This window comes from Dipodomys merriami, unplaced genomic scaffold (genome assembly GCF_024711535.1).
Source record: "Dipodomys merriami isolate MVZ:Mamm:240054 unplaced genomic scaffold, mDipMer1.0.p SCAF_21, whole genome shotgun sequence".
NCBI lineage: Eukaryota > Metazoa > Chordata > Mammalia > Rodentia > Heteromyidae > Dipodomys > Dipodomys merriami.
This window is the reverse complement of record NW_027203493.1, coordinates 14,883,839-14,906,731: the sequence shown is the minus strand read 5'-3', so window position 1 is coordinate 14,906,731 and position 22,893 is coordinate 14,883,839. Positions and strand designations below refer to the sequence as shown.

The 22,893-nt window shown below is 37.3% G+C and overlaps 1 protein-coding gene across 6 annotated transcripts in view; it reads left to right on the top strand.

Moving 5' to 3' along the window:
- Window positions 1–22,893, top strand: part of Iftap (intraflagellar transport associated protein) — a 69,097-nt gene that overhangs the window by 26,790 nt on the left and 19,414 nt on the right. For 5 of the 6 annotated variants that reach the window (XM_070032568.1, XM_070032564.1, XM_070032565.1 and 2 more), the window contains 3 exons: window positions 17,286–17,446; window positions 18,380–18,451; window positions 20,427–20,493. In XM_070032568.1, coding sequence (XP_069888669.1) covers window positions 17,286–17,446; window positions 18,380–18,451; window positions 20,427–20,493 — 300 coding nt within the window. Of the gene's footprint in view, window positions 1–2,968; window positions 3,065–17,285; window positions 17,447–18,379; window positions 18,452–20,426; window positions 20,494–22,893 lie in introns of those variants that run through there. The other variant, XM_070032569.1, reaches the window with a different exon arrangement.

Sequence of the window (22,893 nt, the reverse complement as noted above, 5' to 3'; positions counted from 1 at the left end):
AGCAGATGATCTGTCACTTGAGACACATTCCCAGTTCTTTTTGCTTTAGGGTATTTTTTTTTTTTAACCATTCAACAAAACAGTGTGAATACGGTATGTCTTGATCAGAAATGTCTTTTAATAAAGTGTATACCTTCAGGTATTTTGTTAGAGCAACAGAAAACAGACAAATATCTCTATTTACATTACAGTAATTACCAATTCTCCATTTCTTGCTCACTCTGAGTTTATTTTCTTTTTCTCCTCCTCCCCCCAACTCACACACATCATTGTTCTGATTTTGTGTTTCAGTTGACTGATTAATTTCTGTGAAAGTTGCCTGTATTATCATCTATTCTACTTTAAGTCATTTGGAAATTGAAGTGAATCTACTGTGGTCCTGTGATTAACTGAAATATGGCTGCCAGTTTCATTCTATTATTTCTTTCTTAAAATCCTAGAACTCAATCTCCCAAGTGATTGTTCTAGTTTCTCTATTAGCATGTAACAACAGCTTTCTATTCACAGTCACACTTATCTACTTTCACCTGTTTTATTATGTATAGATCAAAGTTTTTTTTGCTTTCAGATTTTGATGTATAATTTATTTCTAGTTTCTTTGTGTTTTGCTCATTTCATTTGAAATACTTTAGGCTCTTAGCATTCCATTGTTCTTTTAATACCCTGTTTGAAGAAATTTCCTGTCAACTCAACCCCCATTTTTCTCCCTTTATACTTGTTATTATTTGAATTAAATTCTCCATTAGGGAGAACATTTTGTGTCAGAATGTTCAGGACAAATGGCCATGCCCATAAGTATATTAGCTGGCAGTGTTGTGGCTTTGGATAGGTTCAAAAAAAATCTTAAGTTTTTTTGGAACACTGACTAGATAGGTTCCATCTTTTCTTATGCTTTAATAATCTTAGAGTCAGTTTTCTTAGGTATTTTAGATTTTAATAATATTGTATAGTCATTTTAATCTGTATTCCTTTAATGCATACCTGACTATGTAAGAAGCTATGCTAATGTATCACTTTATTTCACATTTCAGTTACCATGGTACCACAGTAATCATATCGTTTGTGCTTGTATAGGCCTGCCTGTCCAACACAGAAATACCAGCTACATGTGGCTATTGTATACTTAAGTTGTGGCTAGTCCTACTCAGAATCTGGGTTTTAAATTTTATTTTCTCTTAATTAATGTAAATGTAAATTTAATAAATGATAGTTCATTTAGAAAAAAACTGAAAGATCTTTATAACAACTTGGGTACGTGAGTCTGTTTTTTAAATATAAATTTTCTGAAGCTTAAATAGAATCAAACATTTCTGATAAAAATTGGGAAGGTCACAACTATAAAATTTACAGTGGATTTTTGAAAATTTAGCATAGAAAATAGAATGTAAAGTATCTTAGTGATATTTCTATATTGATTGTATTTGATATGATCATTTGTTGGAAAATTGCTTCACTGGAACATACTATTAACATCAACACCACTTTCTACTTAAATACCTTGAAAATTTGAAACTATGGATGTAGCTTATGTTATATTTCTAATGGGTATCTCTGCCACATACAGACCAAATAGTTTTCAAACGGCTTTTGTAATGGCAAACTTTTTATAAAAATAGGCTTCCAGGTCTATTTGTGGCTTATGAAATGAGTTTATAGTGAAGAGTCTAGGAATCTTTATGTTCATAAGAGTCTCTAGGTGATTCTGGTATGCTACTTGTTTTGAGAAGCACTAGTTTAGTTGATAACCTTTCATGTTGTAGTCCTTTTAAAAGTTAGGACTGTCTGTCAGATACCAAGTAATTAATAAAGCTTGTTTTTATTTATATAGTAGGGTTGGAAGAGATAGCCTACTGCGCTTTGTTTTCGATTCATTTGTTGATGTATGCACCCAACATTTGTCTTGAGTAACTTATTTGTCACAATTGTGCAAAGACAAAGCCTGCCCTATTTCCCTTTATGGTTCATTGTACATTAGAGTCTTGCTTGATGTCAGGCTAATATTCATGCTCCAGGCAGCTGACCTGCTGTATCACCTTGCTTCTTCTTCAGAGACATCTGGTGATTTGAGATTAGGAGAAGCTTCATGTGATTCTATTGCTTTCAGTACCTAACAGTTTTTAGGAACTAAGTATTACTCTTCACGCTTAATGTGGTTCATCTCAATTATTCTTCATAAGAGGTTATTTTTAAACATTAAAAATGTTAATTTACAAGGGCTGGGAAGGTGGCTCAGTGGTAGAGCGCTTGCCTTGCATGCATGAGGCCCTGGGTTCGATTCCTCAGCACCACATAAGCAAAAAGAAAAAAGCTGGAAGTGGCGCTGTGGCTCAAGTGGTAGAGCATTAGTTTTGAGCTGAAGAGCTGAGGGACAGAGGCCAGGCCCAGAGTTAAGGCCCCACGACCGGACCCCACCCCCCAAAAAATTAATTTACAAATAAAGAAATCAAGTTTTAAATTAAGTAGCCATCATGAACTGAACTGTTCAGCCCTCAAATTTATCTGTTGAAGTTCTAACCCTAATTGTGAATTGCTTTTGAAGATAAACCCTTTAAATTAGATTTAATGAGGTTTAGCCTAAAGTGATTGGTTTCATGAAAGAGAAAGAAGAGAGGAATGAGGAGAGAGAGGGGAAGGAAGGAAGGGAAGGGCAGAGGAGGGGACAAGAGGAAGGATAGATATCAGGGAGGCATAAAGCAAAGTGAGAAGGTGGCCTGCACTTTCATCGTGGACTTCCAGACTTTACTACTGGGAGAAAATGCATTTCTATTGTACCTAGACTGGCATTTTGGTATGGCAGCGCAGGCAGACGTGCTGAAGGTCATATAAAAAGTTGGTGGTAAAGTTGGGTTATTAGCTTACCCAGTATAACTTCAAACCCTGCAACCTGAACCATTTTGTCTTCTGCCTTTCTTACATGCGCTGGGCATTTCTTCTCAGTCTCTGGGAGGTCCTGACCTGACCTGTGGACAATATGAGCCAGAGGAATGGATACCTTACCTCAAAACATATTGATTTGGATTTAATCTGTCTCCTGTAGAGTACAAACCCATGGAGTTGCCTTCTGGTAGGTTTTGTGCCCAAAAGTCTAGGATGTAAAATGATGCCTGGGAATGTGGACTGAATGAATTCGCAATGAAAATTTGTTGCCTGAAGTAAAAAGAAAATAGAAGACAGAATAGAATGGCAGACACACAGGGGGCCTCAGGTCCCTTCAGTTTTAAGAATACCCACTTTTAATGGATAGATGTGGGAAGGAGAGCCTTCACAAGAGGCTGTGGTGATATTCCCAAGTTTGATTTGTTATACTGGATAACAGAGAGACAGTACAACTTATAAACTAACAGCACTGTCACACAGTAAGAAGCAAAAATAAGTAAAGAGAGGAGTATCTAGCAGACTAGCTAGACACTTCTAGCTAGTACAGAAGTACAGAGGTAGAGGTGTGGGCTAAGGCAGTGGATGCAGAGCAAAAGGTCTTTGGGATGCCACAAGCAAAGGCACGACAGACAGCTGTCACAGGTAACTGACAGGATCAGGGAGAAGAAAGTCAAGGACGAGCACACAGTGTTTTGCTTGGGAGAGGCTGAGGTCCACCGAGGCTGAGTTGACTGGTTCAAAGCTGCACAGTTCTCCCTTGAGGAGTCTTTTATTTGTTTATTTATGTTCTTATTGAGCGTATGCTCTGTCAGAAGCTTAGAATCATGGGTTGGAATTTAGTTTACACTTCTGGTCTGATAAATTTCGACTTGTCAGTTCAGCCAAAGGAATATCATTACTACCTCATACTTGACAACTTCTAAAAAAAAATGTAATTAAAAATGAAACTGGTGACAGCACATAAAGCAACACATTTCTGAAGTGACACATTTTGGTCCCCAAAGCTATTTTGAGTTTGAATGTTAGAAATGCATCTTTAAACTTCCACGGAGGTACAAAGAGATGCCTTTCCCAGTCTGAGGAATAAAATTTAAAACCTGCTGTAGAAAAATACCACAGAGAAAAATATAGAAAAGCAGCTGGCCCTCTTACCAATTTCAGAGCAGGGGAGGAATTTCAGTAGAGCATAAAAACAGCTTTCTCTCATAAAAGAAAACACAACAAGAAAAATAATCCTGGCCGAATAGCCTTGTGCAGTTATTTTCTGTCGAGTATTAGATAGAGACCAGAGGGCTTAACATTGTTTTGATACCCCTGCAAGTGGCAGATTGCCTGCCGGAGGAAGTTGGAAACAAACTGGCTGGCCATACGCTTCCAGGTGGCTCTTACAGGCCACGTTTCCTGTGCTGCTGTTATCAGTCATTCAACTCCCTACTGAATACCAAGAGGTGTTTTTAGTTCACAACCTATTTGCAATGTCTTTCTGTTTCCTTTTGTTCGTTAGTCACAAGAAAAGAAGAAAGAAAGAGAAAGAGAGAGAGAGAGAGAAAGGAAAAGGAAGGAAGAAAAAACAAGAAAGGAAGAAAGAGAAAGAAAGCAAAGAAAATCAAACCAGGAAGCATTATTGTAAATGTGAATTTAGCAGTAAAGAACACAGTCACCAAAACAAAGGCAAATAATAATAAACTGCGTTAAGACATAGGCCATTAGGGATATTGTTCCCCTTCAAGAGAATTTGGGATAGTGTCTTACGAGGACTTGCTAATAAAAGTAACTAGGCAATTAAAAAAACCAGTTTACTTAATCTGGTATCCCAGGGGAGAGAATAGGAAGCACAACTGTTTCAAAGATTTTACATTTTGTATTGGGAAAAAAATTGAAAGGGCAAAATTTTTTTTTAATTTAATTTAATTTTATTTGTGAACATACTGTACAGAGGAGTTACAATTACATGGGCAGGATAATGCGTACATTTCTTACCAAGCATTGCAGCCTCCTCCTTTGTTTACCCTTCACATCCCTTCCCAGCCTCCCCCCTCCCCCCATCCCAATCCTTCTCCTTCCCACCCCTCCCCCCGCACCGACGTTGTAAAGCTCGTTTTGGACATGACAACTTGTACTTCTCATTGTTGCAACAGGTCCACCTGTATCCTTAAACAACTGGTTTTTCCCCATCTCCTCCACAAGTTATACTGACATCAAATATAGTGAAAGCAGGGGTTATACTGTGGGGGAGGGACATAGAAAGCAACAAAGAGATAATCTTATAAAAGGGCAAAAAATTTTTATAGCAAAAAAGTTTTATAGCAATCATAAATTCAATAGCTATGCGTATGAGACTTGTTTATCATAAGGTTAACATCAAACATCATATAGAACACTAAAGGAAGAAAAAAATGTATTGAACAAAGTGAGCTAATTTCTTGCAGACTCCTAAGGAAGAATTGTCAGCATTTGCAGCATTAACCTGTTTTTCTCTTTGGGGGGAACATCTGCAGACTGTAATTAAGCAATTTTCACTTGTTTCTCTATTCCTTTTGTCATCACTAAATCACTACACCAAGGGAACAAATTGACAAATTATGAAACAGAAAACTGCGTGTTCGGTTGCAGGAGGAAATTTCCCTTCTCAAACTATGACAGATTTTGAGCTGATGGAGCCATTTTGTTTTAGATATATTAGCCTACATCTTCAGCTGAGGTTGTTACAATGCACGTTCCTTCCAAACATGAATATTTGGTCCACAGATAATCATTAGTTTTCCACATCTGTTATAATTTAGACATAATGAGGAAACAATGTATTTAAATATGTACAACATTTCTAATTATAATAATAAATTTATTTTTGATATATTTTTGCATATTGTGTTACAATAAATACCTTTTCTTGGTTTGCTTTCTTGGTCAAGTAAGATAATATAAAAATTACTTGTTTACAAATAAATGAATCATTTTCCTTGAAGTTTCTATTTTTTTCAATTTTTATATGTTGTATATAGTATATTTTGTGTGTGCATAAAAATGAACTGCATCTCATAGGCAAATGGAATTTAATTTAATTTTTAAAAGTAGGAATATAAGTACAAGAAGAGTCCATTGTAAAAACTCCATAAATGTATAAAGTATTCTTTGAACAAGTTTTTTCTGCTAATGTATTATTTTATCCACTTAATTCCCCCCCCCACCCTTTCAAAGATATTTAGTGGGTTTCATTATGTGATATTCAACATATATAAATATATATGTATATCTATGTACATATGTATGCATATCCACACATGCATCATTTATGTATATATACACATTTATGTTTATAAATGTCTGTTTATCTGTTTATATATGTACTATACTTGATCCTCTTCACTTTCCGGAAACTTCCTCCTCCTTCCCCTCCTGTTTACTATCCCACAGTCCCCCTTTTACACTGTCTCATTGTTACTATCATCATAGACTTATATTCTACATATGAATAATACCATGATACTTGGCTTGTTGAACTTGGCTTATTTTGCTCAATATGATATCTCTATGAAGTCCCATCCATTTTTCTATCACTTTGTTCTTTATGTCTGGCAAATGAGATTTTAAAGTTTTACAAACCACAGAGAACTACTAATAGCTAATAAACTTTTAAATTAAAAAATTTATAGTCAAATAAAATTGTAATAGTGAAGTTAAACAATGTTGAATGGACACATACTTGTTTCATATGTATTTCTCTTTAACAGGAGTCATTATTTTCACTCAGTGTTAAATGTATTGTTCCTTGAAGGTAAAGGGTAAATTGCCCTACTTGAAACCAAGGTATTTGTAAGACTTTGTTCTTTGATTCAATTGAATGAGCATGTATTCAAATTGGAATGGTTTTAGCAAAATGTTCTCCCAGCCATGAAACAATAATATTTTCTTTGAAATGGCTGACTAAGCCCAAACGGATACAAACAGGAAACTTTCTTTTAACCAAACTCCTATCTGCTTTATGTAAAAATCAAACCACAGTCTGGCTAGCAGATTATTTTTATGTCTTTGGTTTTCTACTTGGGTTTGTTCCAGGTGAGATAGGTTTAAATGACACCAGCTAGCTTGTTCTTCTTGAATGCTTTTTATCATTCTTATATCTTTTCCGAACTTGGTCTGCCTTTTGTGGCAGGTTTGTAGTGTCTTTTGTGCCACTGATTAGTAAAAAGGGATGGAACCCCAATCAACTAATTCTGAATTTAATTTCTAATTACAGTTAGTCCAGTTTTTGGTAATTTCCATAGTGTTTTGGTAATTTCCATAGTGTTGACTGTCTAGATAGGTTGTATGCATTGAGCTAATATCTAGGAATACAGAGATGACTGAAACAGAGCTTGTACTCTAATGGAACTTATGGCAGATGTGTTATATATTTCTATCAGCTTATAAAGGTTAGTGTGATTTCCACGTCCTCTAGGGCTATGAAGACAGTAGCAATTTATATGTTTATAATTTATAGATTGTATCATTAGAGATGATTAATCAATATTAATTACATAGTACCAATAAATATTTAGAATATTATTTGTGATAATAAATAATATAATATACAATTTATTATTATTTATATTGAACAAATACTATATATGAAAAAGAGCAATATTCTGAATGATTAGAATAGTGTATTTTCAGACTGTTTCTTGTTTTTTTAAATCTGTTCTTGGAGGGTGTCTAGTCCATACTCCAGTGTTTAAATCTTAACTTATTTCAGATTTTTGCAGAATGAATTATCCCACCTTTGAAAATTTGGTGATTTCTAAAGAGGATTTATTTATTTGTAAAGAAGAGGGAAAATTAGCCTAGATGAGTTAAAGATTATTTTTAAGTGTGTATACATTTATGCAAATAGGCAGAAGGGGATGATCTAAAGGTGAAGGAAGATTTTTCTTCTTTTTAGGTTGAAAATATCTTGAGCTTATATTTCTCATTTTGTTATAGGCAGGGCAAGTGCAATGGAAAGAGTACGGTTTGGGGCTGGGAAGGTGGCTCAGTGGTAGAGTGCTTGCTTTGCATGCATGAGCCCCTGGGTTCGATTCCTCAGCACCACATAAGCAGAAAAAGCCAGAAGTGGTGCTGTGGCTTACGTGGTAGAGCGCTAGCCTTGAGCTGAGGAATTGGGGCACAGTGCCGCGGCCCAGAGTTCAGGCCCCATGACTACCCCTCCCCCCCCAAAAGAAGGGTACTGTTTTATCTTTGGTTAATAAATTCTGAGTACTAGTCCAGGTATTTAATTCCTTGAGATTGAAGGTCTACCAGGTGTTTTCTGAATCTATAAGCTTAGTAAAACTACCTGTTATTTATGTAGTGTTGAGTATATACCTGTTGAGTTGTAGTGAGGATCAGATGAATTATACATGAAGAAGGTACTGGTAAGTTTTCAAAGTTTACTCAAGTGTGAACTTTTATGGTTGGGTGACTATGATATAAAAAGTCACAACAAGGTTAGATGTTAAAGAAATCTTGAATGCATAGTATCAGAATGTACAACACTAGCCACAGTGTTAATTGTACATACCCTGTCCCTTGAAGCACTTAAAACCAACTGTGTATAGCTCATATTGTGTAGAGAGTATGGATGTGGTCTATGATATAGCACACAACTGTGAAACTCGGAATAGTCCCACACTGGCCTCTGCTGGATGGAATAAGTACTGAGTTTACTCACAACCAGATTGAACACACTCTGTCAGATTCATCATTTTAATTATCATGACACCTTTATTTGAAAATCCTGTCTTATGTGTATGGAGGTGTTTACTGATGTGTCTGTTTTTAGAACTCTATCCCCAAGCTCAGACTGGATAGTTTAATGTGCAATCCAGGAACCTTGACTTTCAGAGAAGCTTTGAAATGAGATGGAGGAGAGGTAAAGAGACATGAATCCTTTAAAATTGCAGGCTCATTTTGGTATCATACATTACATTTTTTTAAAGAATAAATTGGATAGTTTTTATGAAATTGTAGCACCAGGTCAAGAATAATTATATTGCTTTAAATATAACTTTTTGTTTAATATCATTTTATATTATTTTGAAGTCATATTTATCAATGAAAAAGTGTGACAGGGATAACTTCACTCTGGTCTTGCTGACCTCCAATTCAGAGCTGAAACAATAGCTTACAGAATTTTAGAGTAGGCTCTGGTTCAGTAGACATTCTATCCCAACTCTGCAGGATTGTTGTGCCTGTGTCTGTGGTGCTTGCCACTTCGGTCTGGTTTGCCAGAATGGTATTCTTAGTGAGCGTTTTACCATTAGTAGGTACACAGGCAGGAGATGGGAGCTACTCCCCAGAGGCTATGGAGGTATCTTGTTGCCCTTATATCTAGGAAATCCTGCTTGAATAATCTTGCCGTTCCTGGTAGTTTTCTGATGCTTATTTCATCCATGAAGGTGCTTAGGACACTATAAAGATGTATTCAAGTGTCGGGGATTATGATTAGTAACTGATTTAAAAGAGGGACATCAAAATTAAGTATGAAATTAGGTTTGGAAGGAATATCTCAACTCCTTCAATATTAACTATGTAGACCCCTATAATATTATATATATACATATATATGTCTATCTCTCTCTCTCTCTCTCTCTCTCTCTCTCTCTCTCTCTCTCTCTCTCTCTATCTATCTATCTATCTATCTGTCTATCTATCTAGGATTTTTTGGAAGAAAGAAGATACCTGTAGATATTGTTTCTAAACAATATCTAGATTGGACAAGATACTTTGCACCTCTGCAGATAAATGCTCATTTTAATTGCTTGATTCATGGTATGGTAGAAAAATTACAAAGTACTTAAAGGAGACACACAGGCAGGCAGCAAAACACAAGAGTGTTCCTCTTTCTGCAGCAGTCAAACTCTTAGCCTTTCCACCTCCATCGCCACTAGGGTAAAGATTACATGTCTTAATCTTCCTTTAGCCGAGTACAGCCATTTGACTAAGTGCCAGTGGGATGGGAAGGGTAGCTGACAAGTACAACTCCTGATTACAGCCTTAAGAAAATGCTCTGCATTCTTTTTTTTTTTAAATGTATGGTCCTGTTGGCTGGAAATAGACATTACTAGAACAATTCCCTTCGACCCAGAAATGGAAGTCATGTGCTCAGATGGCAGCGGAGTCCAGCAGCCTGGATCCCTGAATCATCTCAGGGAGCAGAGCCTACCCATCTGTCACTAACTGTCGCGTGAGGCAGAAAATAAAATTCTTGTTCCAGTAGCTCTGTTTTGGTGCTTTTTTTTTACTTGGTACCTTAAACTGTGCCTTCAGTAGTAATAAGAAGTGATGTATGTATCTTCACCATCCTTTCATTCCTAGACATGAGCATGCTGATTGAGAGACATGTAATGCATACCATAGAGCACATAAAAGTTATCAAGGAATAAATTATATATGTATATATGTTATGGGTAGAAGCAATGTCACATAACTTTTGTAACTCTCCTCCTGTTCTCTGTCCTCGCAGAGGGCTGAGCAGAGGGTGTACACTCAGTGCAGAACTGTTGGTGGGAGGGTGAGGAGCAGTCTACATTTCTATTTTAACAGTTTTCTGAGTATTTTACTTTACAGGAGATAAGAGGATGCTCCTGGCACAGCTCCTGGCTTCTTCATTTTGTATGTTAGTGGGAAGACATAGTGACTGATTTTACAGAAAGGAATTTCAAGTCGTTTTATATAATTTGAAGAAAACATGGCTAGGTGACAGAGACTGGTCCTGTCCTTCTGCTATTAGGAGATGGGGCACCGGAGAGCTGGAGCCTCTGGCAGTGAAGAGAAGCTGAATAGCGGTTATGTGTTGGTTTGATTTCATCATGGATGGCACTGCATGGAGCTGGATTAGTGATGATGGTGATGGTCCTTGGATCAAACTCAGTATCATACTCAAGTTGGGGGTGGGTGTTACAAAATGTGGAGGCAATCCCAATGGCTTTCAGATGGTGGAAGAGAAAAAGAAAATACAGTCCTTTTCACTCTGTGCAGCATCATTGGACAATGAATTAAGGAAGCACCAGTACAAACTATAACATAATGAATTATTAGTAATGTTATGCTAAGTGGAAGAAGTCAGGTCTTGACTTCATGTTAAGAGTCCACTTAAATGGTATGTCTAACAAAGATGAACCTGTAGCAACAAAAACCAGATTAGTGGTGGCCTGCAGTTCGGGGGCAGGGATGAGAATTTGCCAATGGGTGCCAGGCACCATTTTGGGGTGGGTGAAATGATCTCAAAAAGTTCAATGGTGGCGATTATAATGCAACTCTGTATGTTTACTAAAAATCATTGACTAGTATGCTACAAATGAGTGCAATTATGGCATATAAATATATAAAATGAAGTTGTAGAGAGGTAGAGGTGTTGCTCACGGACGCTTAGATCCATCTCCTGAATTCTTTACAAGATCACTGTGTGGTGTTGTTCCTCAGTGTTTAGCTAAGAACCAAGAGGTTCCTCGTTGTGTGTCAATACTTCCTTTCAGGAAAATAAATTATGCATTAACTTGCAAGTTTTAAGTAGAGAAGGGCGGTGTGCAGAAAGAAATGAACTTCCTGGGTGCTCTGGCAATTGTCACTCTGCTATACATTCTGTAGTGTAAGGCAGCCATGTTTAGACAGGCCGAGTCTGCTCCCACTCTGGGCTTCTCATTCTGTGACTTGCATGCCAAACTGAAGTTTACCTGACAGTTTACCAACATGCTATATTAGCTATTTCATTTATCACAGAAACTGCTAAAGTTTCTTAAGCATGCCAGTTTAAATGTGAAACAATGGTACGGTTTACAGTGAAAAAGGTAGGATTAGATTCTGTGATATCTAGAAGAAACACCTCCAGTGGAAGATAATGTCTTCATTTCTGTTCAAGAAATGCAAAAAGAACTCATGCTGCAAGCTCTTTTGTTCTTTGTTCCGTCTCTATACCATCACTTCAGCCATGGCTTCCCCTACTTCCCATCTGGATTACAGCAGCTCCATACTTGCTGCCTCCAGGACTGAACTACCTTTCTCTGTGCTGTCCATTTCACTTTCTGAGCACAGCTCTGTGGTGGCTGGCTCCCCAGCCCAAGTGCACAGTTTGGGTTAGGCCTTCAAATGTACCCTGCCACGTGTCACTGAGTGTGCGCTCCAATCTTCCTGCATCACGTGGGGACCTTGTGTCTGTCCATGCTGAGAGCTTCGTTCAGGAAATCTTCCTTGTATGGAATAATCTTCAAATTTTAGCTGTCTTTCACCTTGGATGCCTCAATGCTATGGAAGCCGTCCGAAACCAGTTGTGATTTTACCAATTGTTTAATTGTATTGACCACCACCGGCATCTACTGTTTTTTGCAGTTTGTAGATATTATTTAACTTCTTTGTTTGTAGACTGTGAGAGTGGGCAGGCTTTACTCATCTTTACCATCTTGATGACAAAGAATGAACTGTATAATTCAGCTATCACATAGATTTACCTCTGAAAAGTAAACTTACAGCAACTTTACCCTTTCTCCATGTGTGTTTTTCTCTGGAAGCGATAAAACTAGACATTTCAAAAATTTCATCATCTTGCAATATTGTGGCCCTCATTTAAGGCTTTTGACATACATTTTTTTTTTTATTTTTCCAGGCTAGGCTTGTGCATTTGTGCCTTGGCAGGTTGATGGCTATGACTGTGAATAATGAGTCAATTATCATCCAGCCTAAGGGAAAGCACAATTATTCCTGACTGGCCAGGCTGAGGTAATCCTCTCCTCCCTGTGCCCTTTCAAATGGAGAACATAAAACAGTTGGAATTCAGAGCACTGCATAGGGAATTTAGACAAAACATTTGTGTGCTGAGTTTAGCTTCTTTGGATTTATTCTGATTTATGATTGATTGGTTTTTAAATTGCTTATTTAATCCTAACGACTATGGCTCCAGGGGAGGCCAGATACCAAGAAGCATGTGATCAAGAGGCAGTGGAGTGAAGTAGTTCGGCTGGACAAATCAAGAGCAAATATTATTGTCCTGAGAAACATTGCTCTAGGCTAGAAGTAATGTGAAAATCACCCCCTGACTTTCAGAGTACCCAACCTTGTTATAAGCATGATTGCTTATTCCTTATTCTCTTTGCAGAAGGCTTTTTGCAACTGCTTGGTGTTGCACAGAATATTCTTCCTCCCCTCCCCACCTATGTATTTTTCTTGCCTTCTAGCAATATATCCAGTATCTCATTGCGACTGAGAACATGCACTTGATTTATATGGCTATTGACCATAGTGCTGAAGAAAAGACACTTCGAGGTTGCTGGCAGGATTTGATCATGAATTCTGATGCTGTGTGTGCAGATCTACAGAAGTGACCAAATGTGTCAATGCATTCCTGCACATGGACACTAGTCTGGTTTTTGTGTGGATGCATTTGAATTTTTAAAGAAGTGTCGAAATCGAGTTCTCTAAAAATAATCGCTTTCATCTGGAAGCTATATAATCAATATGTGGCTAGGGGTCTAATTTACCAAGGCATCGAAAGTTTCCACCTTTTCAAGGCATGTGACCTTTCTCTTTGGTCTGAAATTAGATGCTGAATGCATAGTAGTGGCCTTGTCAGCCTGATCTGTTGGATGCTTGTCTGTTTGGTATCAAAAGGAAATTGAAATTCCATTGCTTCAGAATAATAAAAAACCTCTGAAAACCTTTAGGGGGGGAAAAAAAAACAAAAAAACTTTTGTCTCATCTGTATTGAAGTTTTGACTCAGAAATGCCCAAAGAAACGCTCTTTCAGGTCTCAATAACTTACTTGTTCTCCGAAGAATTGCCTCTAGATTTTTAAACTGTATTATGCCTGACACGTATTTCAAAGCATGAAATATTAGGGATAACATGAAAGGGTGGATGAAAACCAGAAACAGAAGAGGATGAGACGAACAGTTGGGTGGCACGTGTGGACTGCCACCAGGGTCGCTCTGGGGAGCAGCATCTGGTCTCAAATCACATCCAAGTGAGACCGGGGCCAGCAGCTGCCATTTTGACATTATCATATTGAAGAAGAACTTATTTTCTGTCTCACTCAGCCAAGGGATTCATTATTAAGTAGGTTTAGAAAAGTGATCAAAGCCTTTTTAAGGAACACTTTTAAGTCTTCAGAAGGACATTGTATGTATTCTTGTGAATCAAGTTTTAAGGTTTAGGAAGAAGCCTTACATTGTAGGTTTAATCAGAAAGAGAAAAGAAGCTCTTTTCTGAATCTTCTCACCTTTCAAAAGTGAAAACTCTTATCTTTACGAAGTGGGATTTTTTTTTTTTTTGTCAGTGGTGGGGCTTGAACTCTGGGCTTGGGCGCTGTCCCTGCCCTCTTCAGCTCAAGGTGAGTACTCTACAGCTTGAGCCACAGCTCTACTTCCGATTTTCTAGTGGTTTATTGGAGATAAGAGTCTCACGGAGTTTTTTGCCTGGGGCGGCTTTGAACCACTATCCTCAGATCTCAGCCTCCTGAGTAGCTAGGATTATAGGTGTGAGCCAACATTGCCTGGCTATAAAATGGGATTTTTAAGAGTAAACAAGGATGTTTTTAGATTTGAGGCTATACTTATAATGTATATCCCCATGAATAGCTTGAACTTCATTACATTTTACTCTTTATTTCAAAGGAGTTTTATCTGGCTACCTGTCAAGTAACTTGAAATGTAGAGGAGTATGTTGAATATCGTAAGAACAAACAGAGTTTGTTTTTATAAAATATTTTCAGACATTGCCGTGCTTTTCAGCTATTAAAATAGTGTTGTGCTGGGTACATGACATTAGTAAGCGTTAGATTTAGATTGAAAGCAAAGCATTATATTTAAATTGTGTTTGACTTAAAGGATATACAGAGAGGAAGGACCCTCTTCTACCTTGATAAGAAATGTACTCATTACCTTGATCATGTAACTGTATGTAATCCCTCTGTACAGTATTTTCACAACAAAAAACTTATTTAAAAACAAACAAAACACAGTACACCAAGGAGTGGCAGTAGCCATAGGAAGTCATTTTCTCTTTTAAGTTTGTTGAAGTTTGAGGAACCTTTTCTTTCTTTCTTTCTTTCTTTTTTTTTTTTTTTTAAATATTTACTTATTTATTTACTTTGCCAGTCCTGGGGCTTGAACTAAAGGCCTGGGCACTGTCCCTGAGCTTCTTTTGTTCAAGGCTAGCACTCTACCAACTTGAGCCACAGCACCACTTCCAGCTTTTTCTGTTTATGTGGTACTGAAGAATCGAACCCAGGGCTTCATGCATGCTAAGCAAGCACTTTACCACTAAGCCACATTCCTAGCCAGAACCTTTTCATCCTTCAACTACCTCTTCCTATTTCCAGTGTCTCCATGCCTGTCTTCATCCACCCTGCTACCTCTCTTGTTGTTTCAGTCTGATTCAGGACATCTCTGTGGCTATAACAGAGGAAGATGTTTGAGAGACTAACTTCTAAGACTCTTATGAAGGATCATCTCCCACTTGGAGTTTTAGCAACCCTCTCAGCACCTTACTCAGCCCTCCAACCCCCCATCCCTTGGACACAAGGTTTATTGTGCTTCACACTGGAATTTCTATACCTTTATTAGGGTGAAAGATCATCTTTCCCAGTAATAGCTTGTTAGGAGTCACTGGTGTGGTACAGTAGGCAGTAGGGGTGAGCTGATCTGAGTGTTTTATTTATGGATATAGCCTTTGTAAAGGAAAATGACACATTGGATATTTATGTTTTTCCATTCTAGCTTATTAGTGACATATTGATTATGGGCTGTTCATGTCATGAGGCCATCTCTACAAGCCTTAATTCTATCAATGATAGACTACTCAGAAACAAACAAGGAGTCCAGCTGGACTTGCACGAGGCTGTGATCTTCACTAGAGCCTCACTGGCTTTGATATCACGCAAATGTCAGCTCAAGAAATAGTCAAAAGAGGGGCTGGGAAGGTGGCTCAGTGGTAGAGCGCTTGCCTTGCATGCATGAGGCCCTGGGTTCCATTCCTCAACACCACATAAGCAGAAAAAGCCGGAAGTGGCGCTGTGGCTCAAGTGATAGAGTGCTAGCCTTGAACTGAAGAGCTCAGGGACAGAGCCCAGGCCCAGAGTTCAGGCGCATGGCCAAAAAAAAAAAAAAAAAAAAAAAAAAAAAAAAAGAGTAAAAAGAGATTTAAAAAGAAAGGCATTGGAAATAATTTGTTGTGGTTATTCTGGTATGTAGGGTTATGAGTAATTTTCATATTTTACTTTTTGTCTCACATACATTTTCTAAAATCATCCATAGGTTTTTTCCAAGTAGGGAGAAAACATCCAAATTAAAGAAAAATGAGGTAAATAATGTCTAAAAGTCTTGTAAATGTACTTTATTGATGGAGAACATGGTAGGTGCTCCATAAATTGGTGTTGAATGTTGAATAAAATAATGTTATTTTCCTTTGCACTTTAAGAAATAATGACTTATTCAAGAGTACTTAAAGCCTCAAGAATTCCATTTGTTGAGTTCTTTAAAAAGATTTTTTTTTTTTGGTCAGGTATGGGGCTTGAACTCTGGGCCTGGGTGCTGTTCCTCAGCTCTTGGGCTAATGGCTAGTGCTCTGCCACTTGAGCCACAGCACCACTTCTGGTTTTCTGGTGGTTTATTGGAGATGAGTCACGGTTCATTTTCAACATAGTGTCTTGTACACCTTATTGTTACAATGGGTCATCCTGTATCTTATTACAGCATTTTGTTATTTTCCTTCCCCTCCCTGAACTTTACAACTTTGCTGGGGGAGGGGAGGAGGGAGGAGTTAGGGAGGTGAGCAGAAAGGGATGGTAGGGGAAAAACAAAGGAAGGTAACAATGCTCCATAGGAAATGGACTCATTTCCTTGCTCATGTAACTGTAACCCCTCTGTACAATATGTTTACAATAAAAAATATATATTTAAAAAAGGTTCTGGGAAAATAGCTGGTTTAAGGAGTTCCTATAGTTTCTTAAGATGATTTCTCTTTTAGTATGTTTGCTTATGAAATACCTAAGTGGTAAAAATCTAGCCTATACTCTCAGTTATGAAAATGGCATCCTTTTCAGAACAACCCTTGTTTAATTTTTTTCTTAAATCTTTTTATTGGCACTATTTTTGTATCTTTCAACCTATAACATTTCTAGTGTAGTTTTCAATCAAAAAAAGAAAAGAATAAAAAACAAAACAAAACAGCAACAATAACAAAAAGAGTGTCACGGACTTTCCTACCCTTGCTGGCTTTGACCATGATTTTCAGAACTCAGCCACCTGAGTAGCTAAGATTACAGGCATGAGCCACCAGCACCTGGCTTAAAAAATAATTTTTTGAAGAAAGTTTTTCAGTAAACAGACAGTAAACCAAACTCTGTGTGTGATGTTTTCTACTACTATGCAACTATTTAATACTATATAACTGTATCATTTCAGAGGATAATGGGACCAAAAACGGAGCACTTGGAACTGGTTCTTCAAAAACCATAGCTACTTCTGTCAAATTTACTCATAAAAATGAACAAAATGACCACCATCTTAGAAAAACAGCCTTCTTTCTTCATCCTGAATCACAGTGTTCAGAAGAAGAAGAACAGGTAATACCATAGTGCAGTTACAAAAATGGTTTGCGGACCCCTCCCCCACCCCCAAAAAGACATAACAAAACATTCCTGAATTAAAAAGAAGAGCGACCATAAAAAACGTGGGACAGTTAGGAGACTGGTAACTTCTCATTCTCATTCTCAAGTACCTGTTGGGGTACCTTAGTAGTTCAACAGCCACCATTAATGACAGACAGCAGCTTGGTTTTCCTCAATTTTCATTTAAAAGCTTTGTAAGGAGGGACTGTCTATAAATTCTCCTGGAAATTATCAGTACCTTTTGTTTATAACATTAGTTTTTTTTTATAGTTCTCTGTGTAAAATGGGATTTAAAAAAAAATTACCAGTCCTATAGTAAGCTCCTTCAAATTACAGTAGAAACTCTTATCCAAGGTTTTCTGGGATTTTCTAACTCTCTCTGTTAGAAATGTGTGTAGGATCATAGTTCCCTCACTAGTTTAAGGACATTTCCCAGTGATGATTGTGAGATGTAATTTTTCTTTTTCCTACGAGATTCACACTTTACTTGCAATTATTGATCATTAGGAATATGTCACATATCGAGTCTTTGGCCACTATATGAGAGGCAAGAATTGCTGAATTACACTGTTTTCTAAAATGTTATAGTAGCATTCTCTGGTTTTTCCACCAGTGGTTCATTGCAATGGGACAGAAAGTGTGGAGTGTTCCTATTGTACACATGAGAACACTGGGGTTAACTTGATTGTAAGTTACATAGTAAGTGAGTCTAGAGGCCTGTGGTAGCAGTTACAACTCCTGAAACCCATTTTCTGATGCCTCCTATGGTTCAGAAACTCTGGTCTTTCATGTATAGCTAATTAACAAAACCCAGACAGGCTACAAGATCCGTTCTTTTATTTTTGGTGGTTTTAATTTCCCATCGGTATGTCCTCATTATATTTTCAGATAGTGATAGATGAAGGCCTGAAAGTCAGCAGCTCCTTTCAAGGTGATCTGAAGTTGGCTGGAAAGGTGAAGGTAAGGCATGGCTTAGTTTTCTCTTTTTTGTTTTTGTTTTTCTTCATGGCAAGAAAACAAGCAAATAAACAAAATCGTAATATTTATGATTGTTTTCTTTTATATAAAGTAGGGAATTCACTAGATTTTTTTGTCCTTGAGATTTTTGTACATTTTAAAAAATATTAAGCAGCTGTACAAATAGGTTACAATTCCAAATTGTGGATACAATGAGTCTTGATCATTGTCACTTCTTCCATTGTTTTCCCCGTATTTTCCCCTCCCCTCTCCACCCCCACGTTATGTTGTTCAATGTTTATATAATGTACAATGAATATAATGACTGTATGTGCTCACCTTTTCTCCCTGCATTCCTTAGGGCCCTCTCCCACCATTCCTCTCCTTGCCCCAGAGGCGTTTGCTGGTGCTGGTAGGTGCTATCCCCTTAGCTTTTTTTACTCAAGGCTGGCACTCTACCACTTGAGCCATGGCTTTACCTCTGGGTTTTTGGTGATTAACTGGAAATAAGAGTCTCATGGACTTTCTTGCCTAGGGTGACTTTGAACCATGATCCTCAGATCTCAGTCTCCTGGGTGGCCAGGATTACAGGCATGAGCCACTGGAGCCCAGTTGCTTTTCACCTGGTGATTGAATATCTTAGCTATACTCTAGATCATTTTTCTTTCTTTCTTTAAGCCTTAATGAATAGGGAATGCCTTAATAGAGAAATGTGACCCACATCTCCGTTAGCATATCTGATCAAGAAAAAAAATAGCACTATAATATACAAAATTCCACATTTTAGTATTGAAACTACCACACAGCAGATAATTTTTTTTTTTTGCCAGATACGATGTAATGATTGTAGTTGTGTACTTAGATGCAATGAAAATTACTATTTTAAATTCCTATGGAATAGCCATGGTCTGCCTATTACAAGTAGAGCTAGGGGAGGACAGAATTTATTCTTTGAATTGCAATTATAAAATCTAATTTGTAATTTTAAGGCCTTTTGTTACATACAAGTTTAGGTCATGGGCATAAGAAGCATAGCAACCTAACATTTTACTACTTGTCATCAGTGCCAGTGGAGAAATCATTTTCTTATTTACACTCTCTGGTATTGCTCTGAGATGAATTAGTTGATGTCTGAAATGTTACCATTTTGTTAATCTAAAACGTCTCATTGTCAGCTGGCAGTGGAAAGCAGTATTCCATGAGGAATAGTTTTTCGTTGAAATGCTGCTATTGTGTCTGTAAAGGTCACCTGCTCTCCTTTTTACCTTTGAAGTAATTTTCAGTTTTATTTGCTAAAAAGAGAGAACACTTGATTTTTTGCCCTGCTCACCTCTCTTGTGATTTACCTAGGGCCAGATGATTTTGTTTTGAATGAACCTTTCTCTCTTTACTTTCTTTAGTCTCTTCTCTCTGGCTCTTCAGAGTGCTGCAAGAAAGCACACTGTTATGATAACAGCCAAACTACCACTGCCATTTTTTCTGAAAACACAGTCATAAAATCCAGTACACAGTCTAAAAATCAAGAAAATTGAGGGAAGGGGAAAGGTTGGGAGGGATGGGAGAGAATAATGAAAGGAGTGACATTGATCAAGATTCCTTGTGTTCATCTACTACTTGAATGGTAACTCCTTTATGCAACTATTTAAAGATTAAAAACTAAAATTAAAAAACAAAGTGGCTATATATATATGCTGGGTAAGAATCCGGAACGAAGTCCCTTTTTCAAAATTCTTTCCTATTATTCCCTTTCAGTGTAGAGAGCTGACAAAGGTGTCTATAAAACCTCGGCCACCTTTCAGATGAACTGCTTCTCAGAAGGGAATGCACATGAACACAAAGGCTTTGAGCTGAGACTCAATAGTTAATGGGCAAAGTGGACTCAGCCACTTGGTTGAATGGGATTCAAGTGGATTCATAGACTTCATTGCAACTTTAAGTCTGCCTGACATGCATACAGTGATGTTAATTTTTTTTCTAGGTGGACAACTTCCTCAGTTTAGAAGATGTGGACATAGATGAAGAGACTGATCCCCAAATGAGCAAGGGTATGCTTTCTCTTTACTTTCTATGCTGGGTGAATTCTCTCTACAAACTACAAATGATGATTTAGGCAGCTTTCTTTTGGGGGAAGTGGTACCTCCCACCTGCCTGCCATGGGAGGAGCACTGATGTTGTGAACTTATTTTAATTTCATACCAAAGATGATTTTGTTCTAGATTGGTCAAACTGTCTTGATGATTGTATAAACCTTGGTTTTAAGCAAAATAAAGCTGTTCCTTCTATCTTACCCCTCGATTTAACAGAGGACTAATTCTAAAATAATTTCCTTACATAGATCTCTTATGTCAGCTCCTTATTTCCAGAAGTACAGTGTTGTAAATTGAGGTTATTTTTGAGGGACACCAAATGATCATAAATTTCATACAATATCACAATTGATTACAAAAATAATGAGTAAGAAAAGCTAATTTCTTTTTGCTTTTAAATGTATTTATAAAAATTAAACTGGAGGTATGCCTCAAGTGGTAGAGTACCTGTCTGGCAAGTACAAAGCTCTGAGTTCAAATGTCATTACTGCCAAAAAGACACTTAATACTGAAGATATATTGTAAATGTTTCTTTTGGTGCATTTTTTCAGATGGGCTAGACTGGAAGAGGCTTTTTGCTGGTTCATTGATGTTTATGTAGAAGATGATTTTTTAAATTTCCTTATTAAAATTTCTGTAGCATCTATTCTTCACTTAATAAGCAAGAGTAAAATCACATATTACAAAGAAAGGAGAACCACATACAGGCAAGAGTCAGGTAAAGAGTTAAGAGCTTCATATTAGTTCATTTTTCTTGTTGCAATGACAGAATGCCTGATTTAAGACACTTAAAAGGAGGAAAGAATGGTATAATCCCTGTTTTCACTGTATTTGATTCCCGTTCCTTGCATCTTGTGTATACATTTTTCTAATTTGGGGAGGGGAAGGGAAATAACAAAATGCTGAAATAATGATGATACAGGTTGACCCATTGTAACAATGAGATGTACAAGACACTATGTTGAAAATTAACTTTGCAACTTGGGGATGGGGGGAGGAAGGAGTTGGGGAACTGGGGAGGGAAGGGATGGTAGGGGGGGAAAAGCAGGAGGTAACAGTGCTCAATAGGAAATGTACTCATTACCTTACTTATGTAACTGTAACCCTCTGTACATTATTTTTACAATAAAAACATATATTAAAAAAGTATTTCAAAGTCAGTGTTAAATTTTAAACAAAGGGCAGTTTCTATGGGGGTTTGCTTCTTGGCCTCTGTTTCCTGTCTTTTGGTAGCATAAATAAGAATAGTTTATGGGAGCAGGCAGTTTGTTTATAATCAGGCAGGAATTAAGGTGGTTGGGTAAAGTTGGTTTGGGGATGGAGACAATCTGTAAATTGATTGTATTAGCCCCTGTTCGGTCTAGCTTATTTTACTGCTTGAATTGGCAAGGCTTTGGTAATGGAAAGCAATTAACATTTTTATTCTGCTTCCAAACATCAAACTATTCCACTGAAGGGGTTGTTTCTCTAGCACTTTATTAACCAGTAGTCTTTGAAGACTTTTAAGTTTCTTATTTGATGTCAGGGATCTAAATGAATTTCATTGTCCAGAGAGGGTTCACTGGCTTTAAACTCTAGTGACTGGATTTTTATCAGAGCAGCTTTGGGACCTTGATTGGACTTGAGGGAGAGCATGGATTTTCAGGAAGCTGTGTTGGTAGAAATGCAGATTCCTACATCCTGCACCCATTCAGAAGGTCTTCAGGGACACTGAATTTTTAGTTAGTACCCCAATGATTCTGATATAGTTTGAGGTTGACAATTGAAGACTAATGTTTCTAGTCTGCATGTAACACATTACCAATATAAAATCAATTTTATAGGAAGGCAGGAAAAAAACCAGTGTTGGGCATTTGTGGGGTGGTTTAAATTTCTCAACCTCCTCCCACCAATGAGAAGGTCTGTATTTTAAATCAATATAGCCAACAAGTTTGGTTTTTGTTGTGTCTATCTTTTAAGTTTTCTTTTTATCCTTTGGTATTATTTTCACATTCTTTTCTCTAAACAGTTTTCAAGTTCCCTCTTTTAGTTTGTGGAAAAATGAATAGAACATCTCACTAATATGATTTTTCAAGGAATCAAATATCAGGCAGTTTTGCATTTGGGTATACATGATTACTGAGGCTGAACCAAGTCTCAGTGGACTTGAATGAACTAGTCAAACCTTCCCACATGGAAAATAATGTGCAGACCCTCTGCTGATAGTTGATCTGGGTTTCAGTGGTCTATTCTAATTACAGAAAAGATCACCAGGGCTTCCCATTTTTAGAAATGCGCAATTTGGGTCGCTTGAAAGGAAAAATGAAATTTAATAGTCTGTGCCAAGGTGAATTCTACTTTGGGCCTAATTTGTATTAC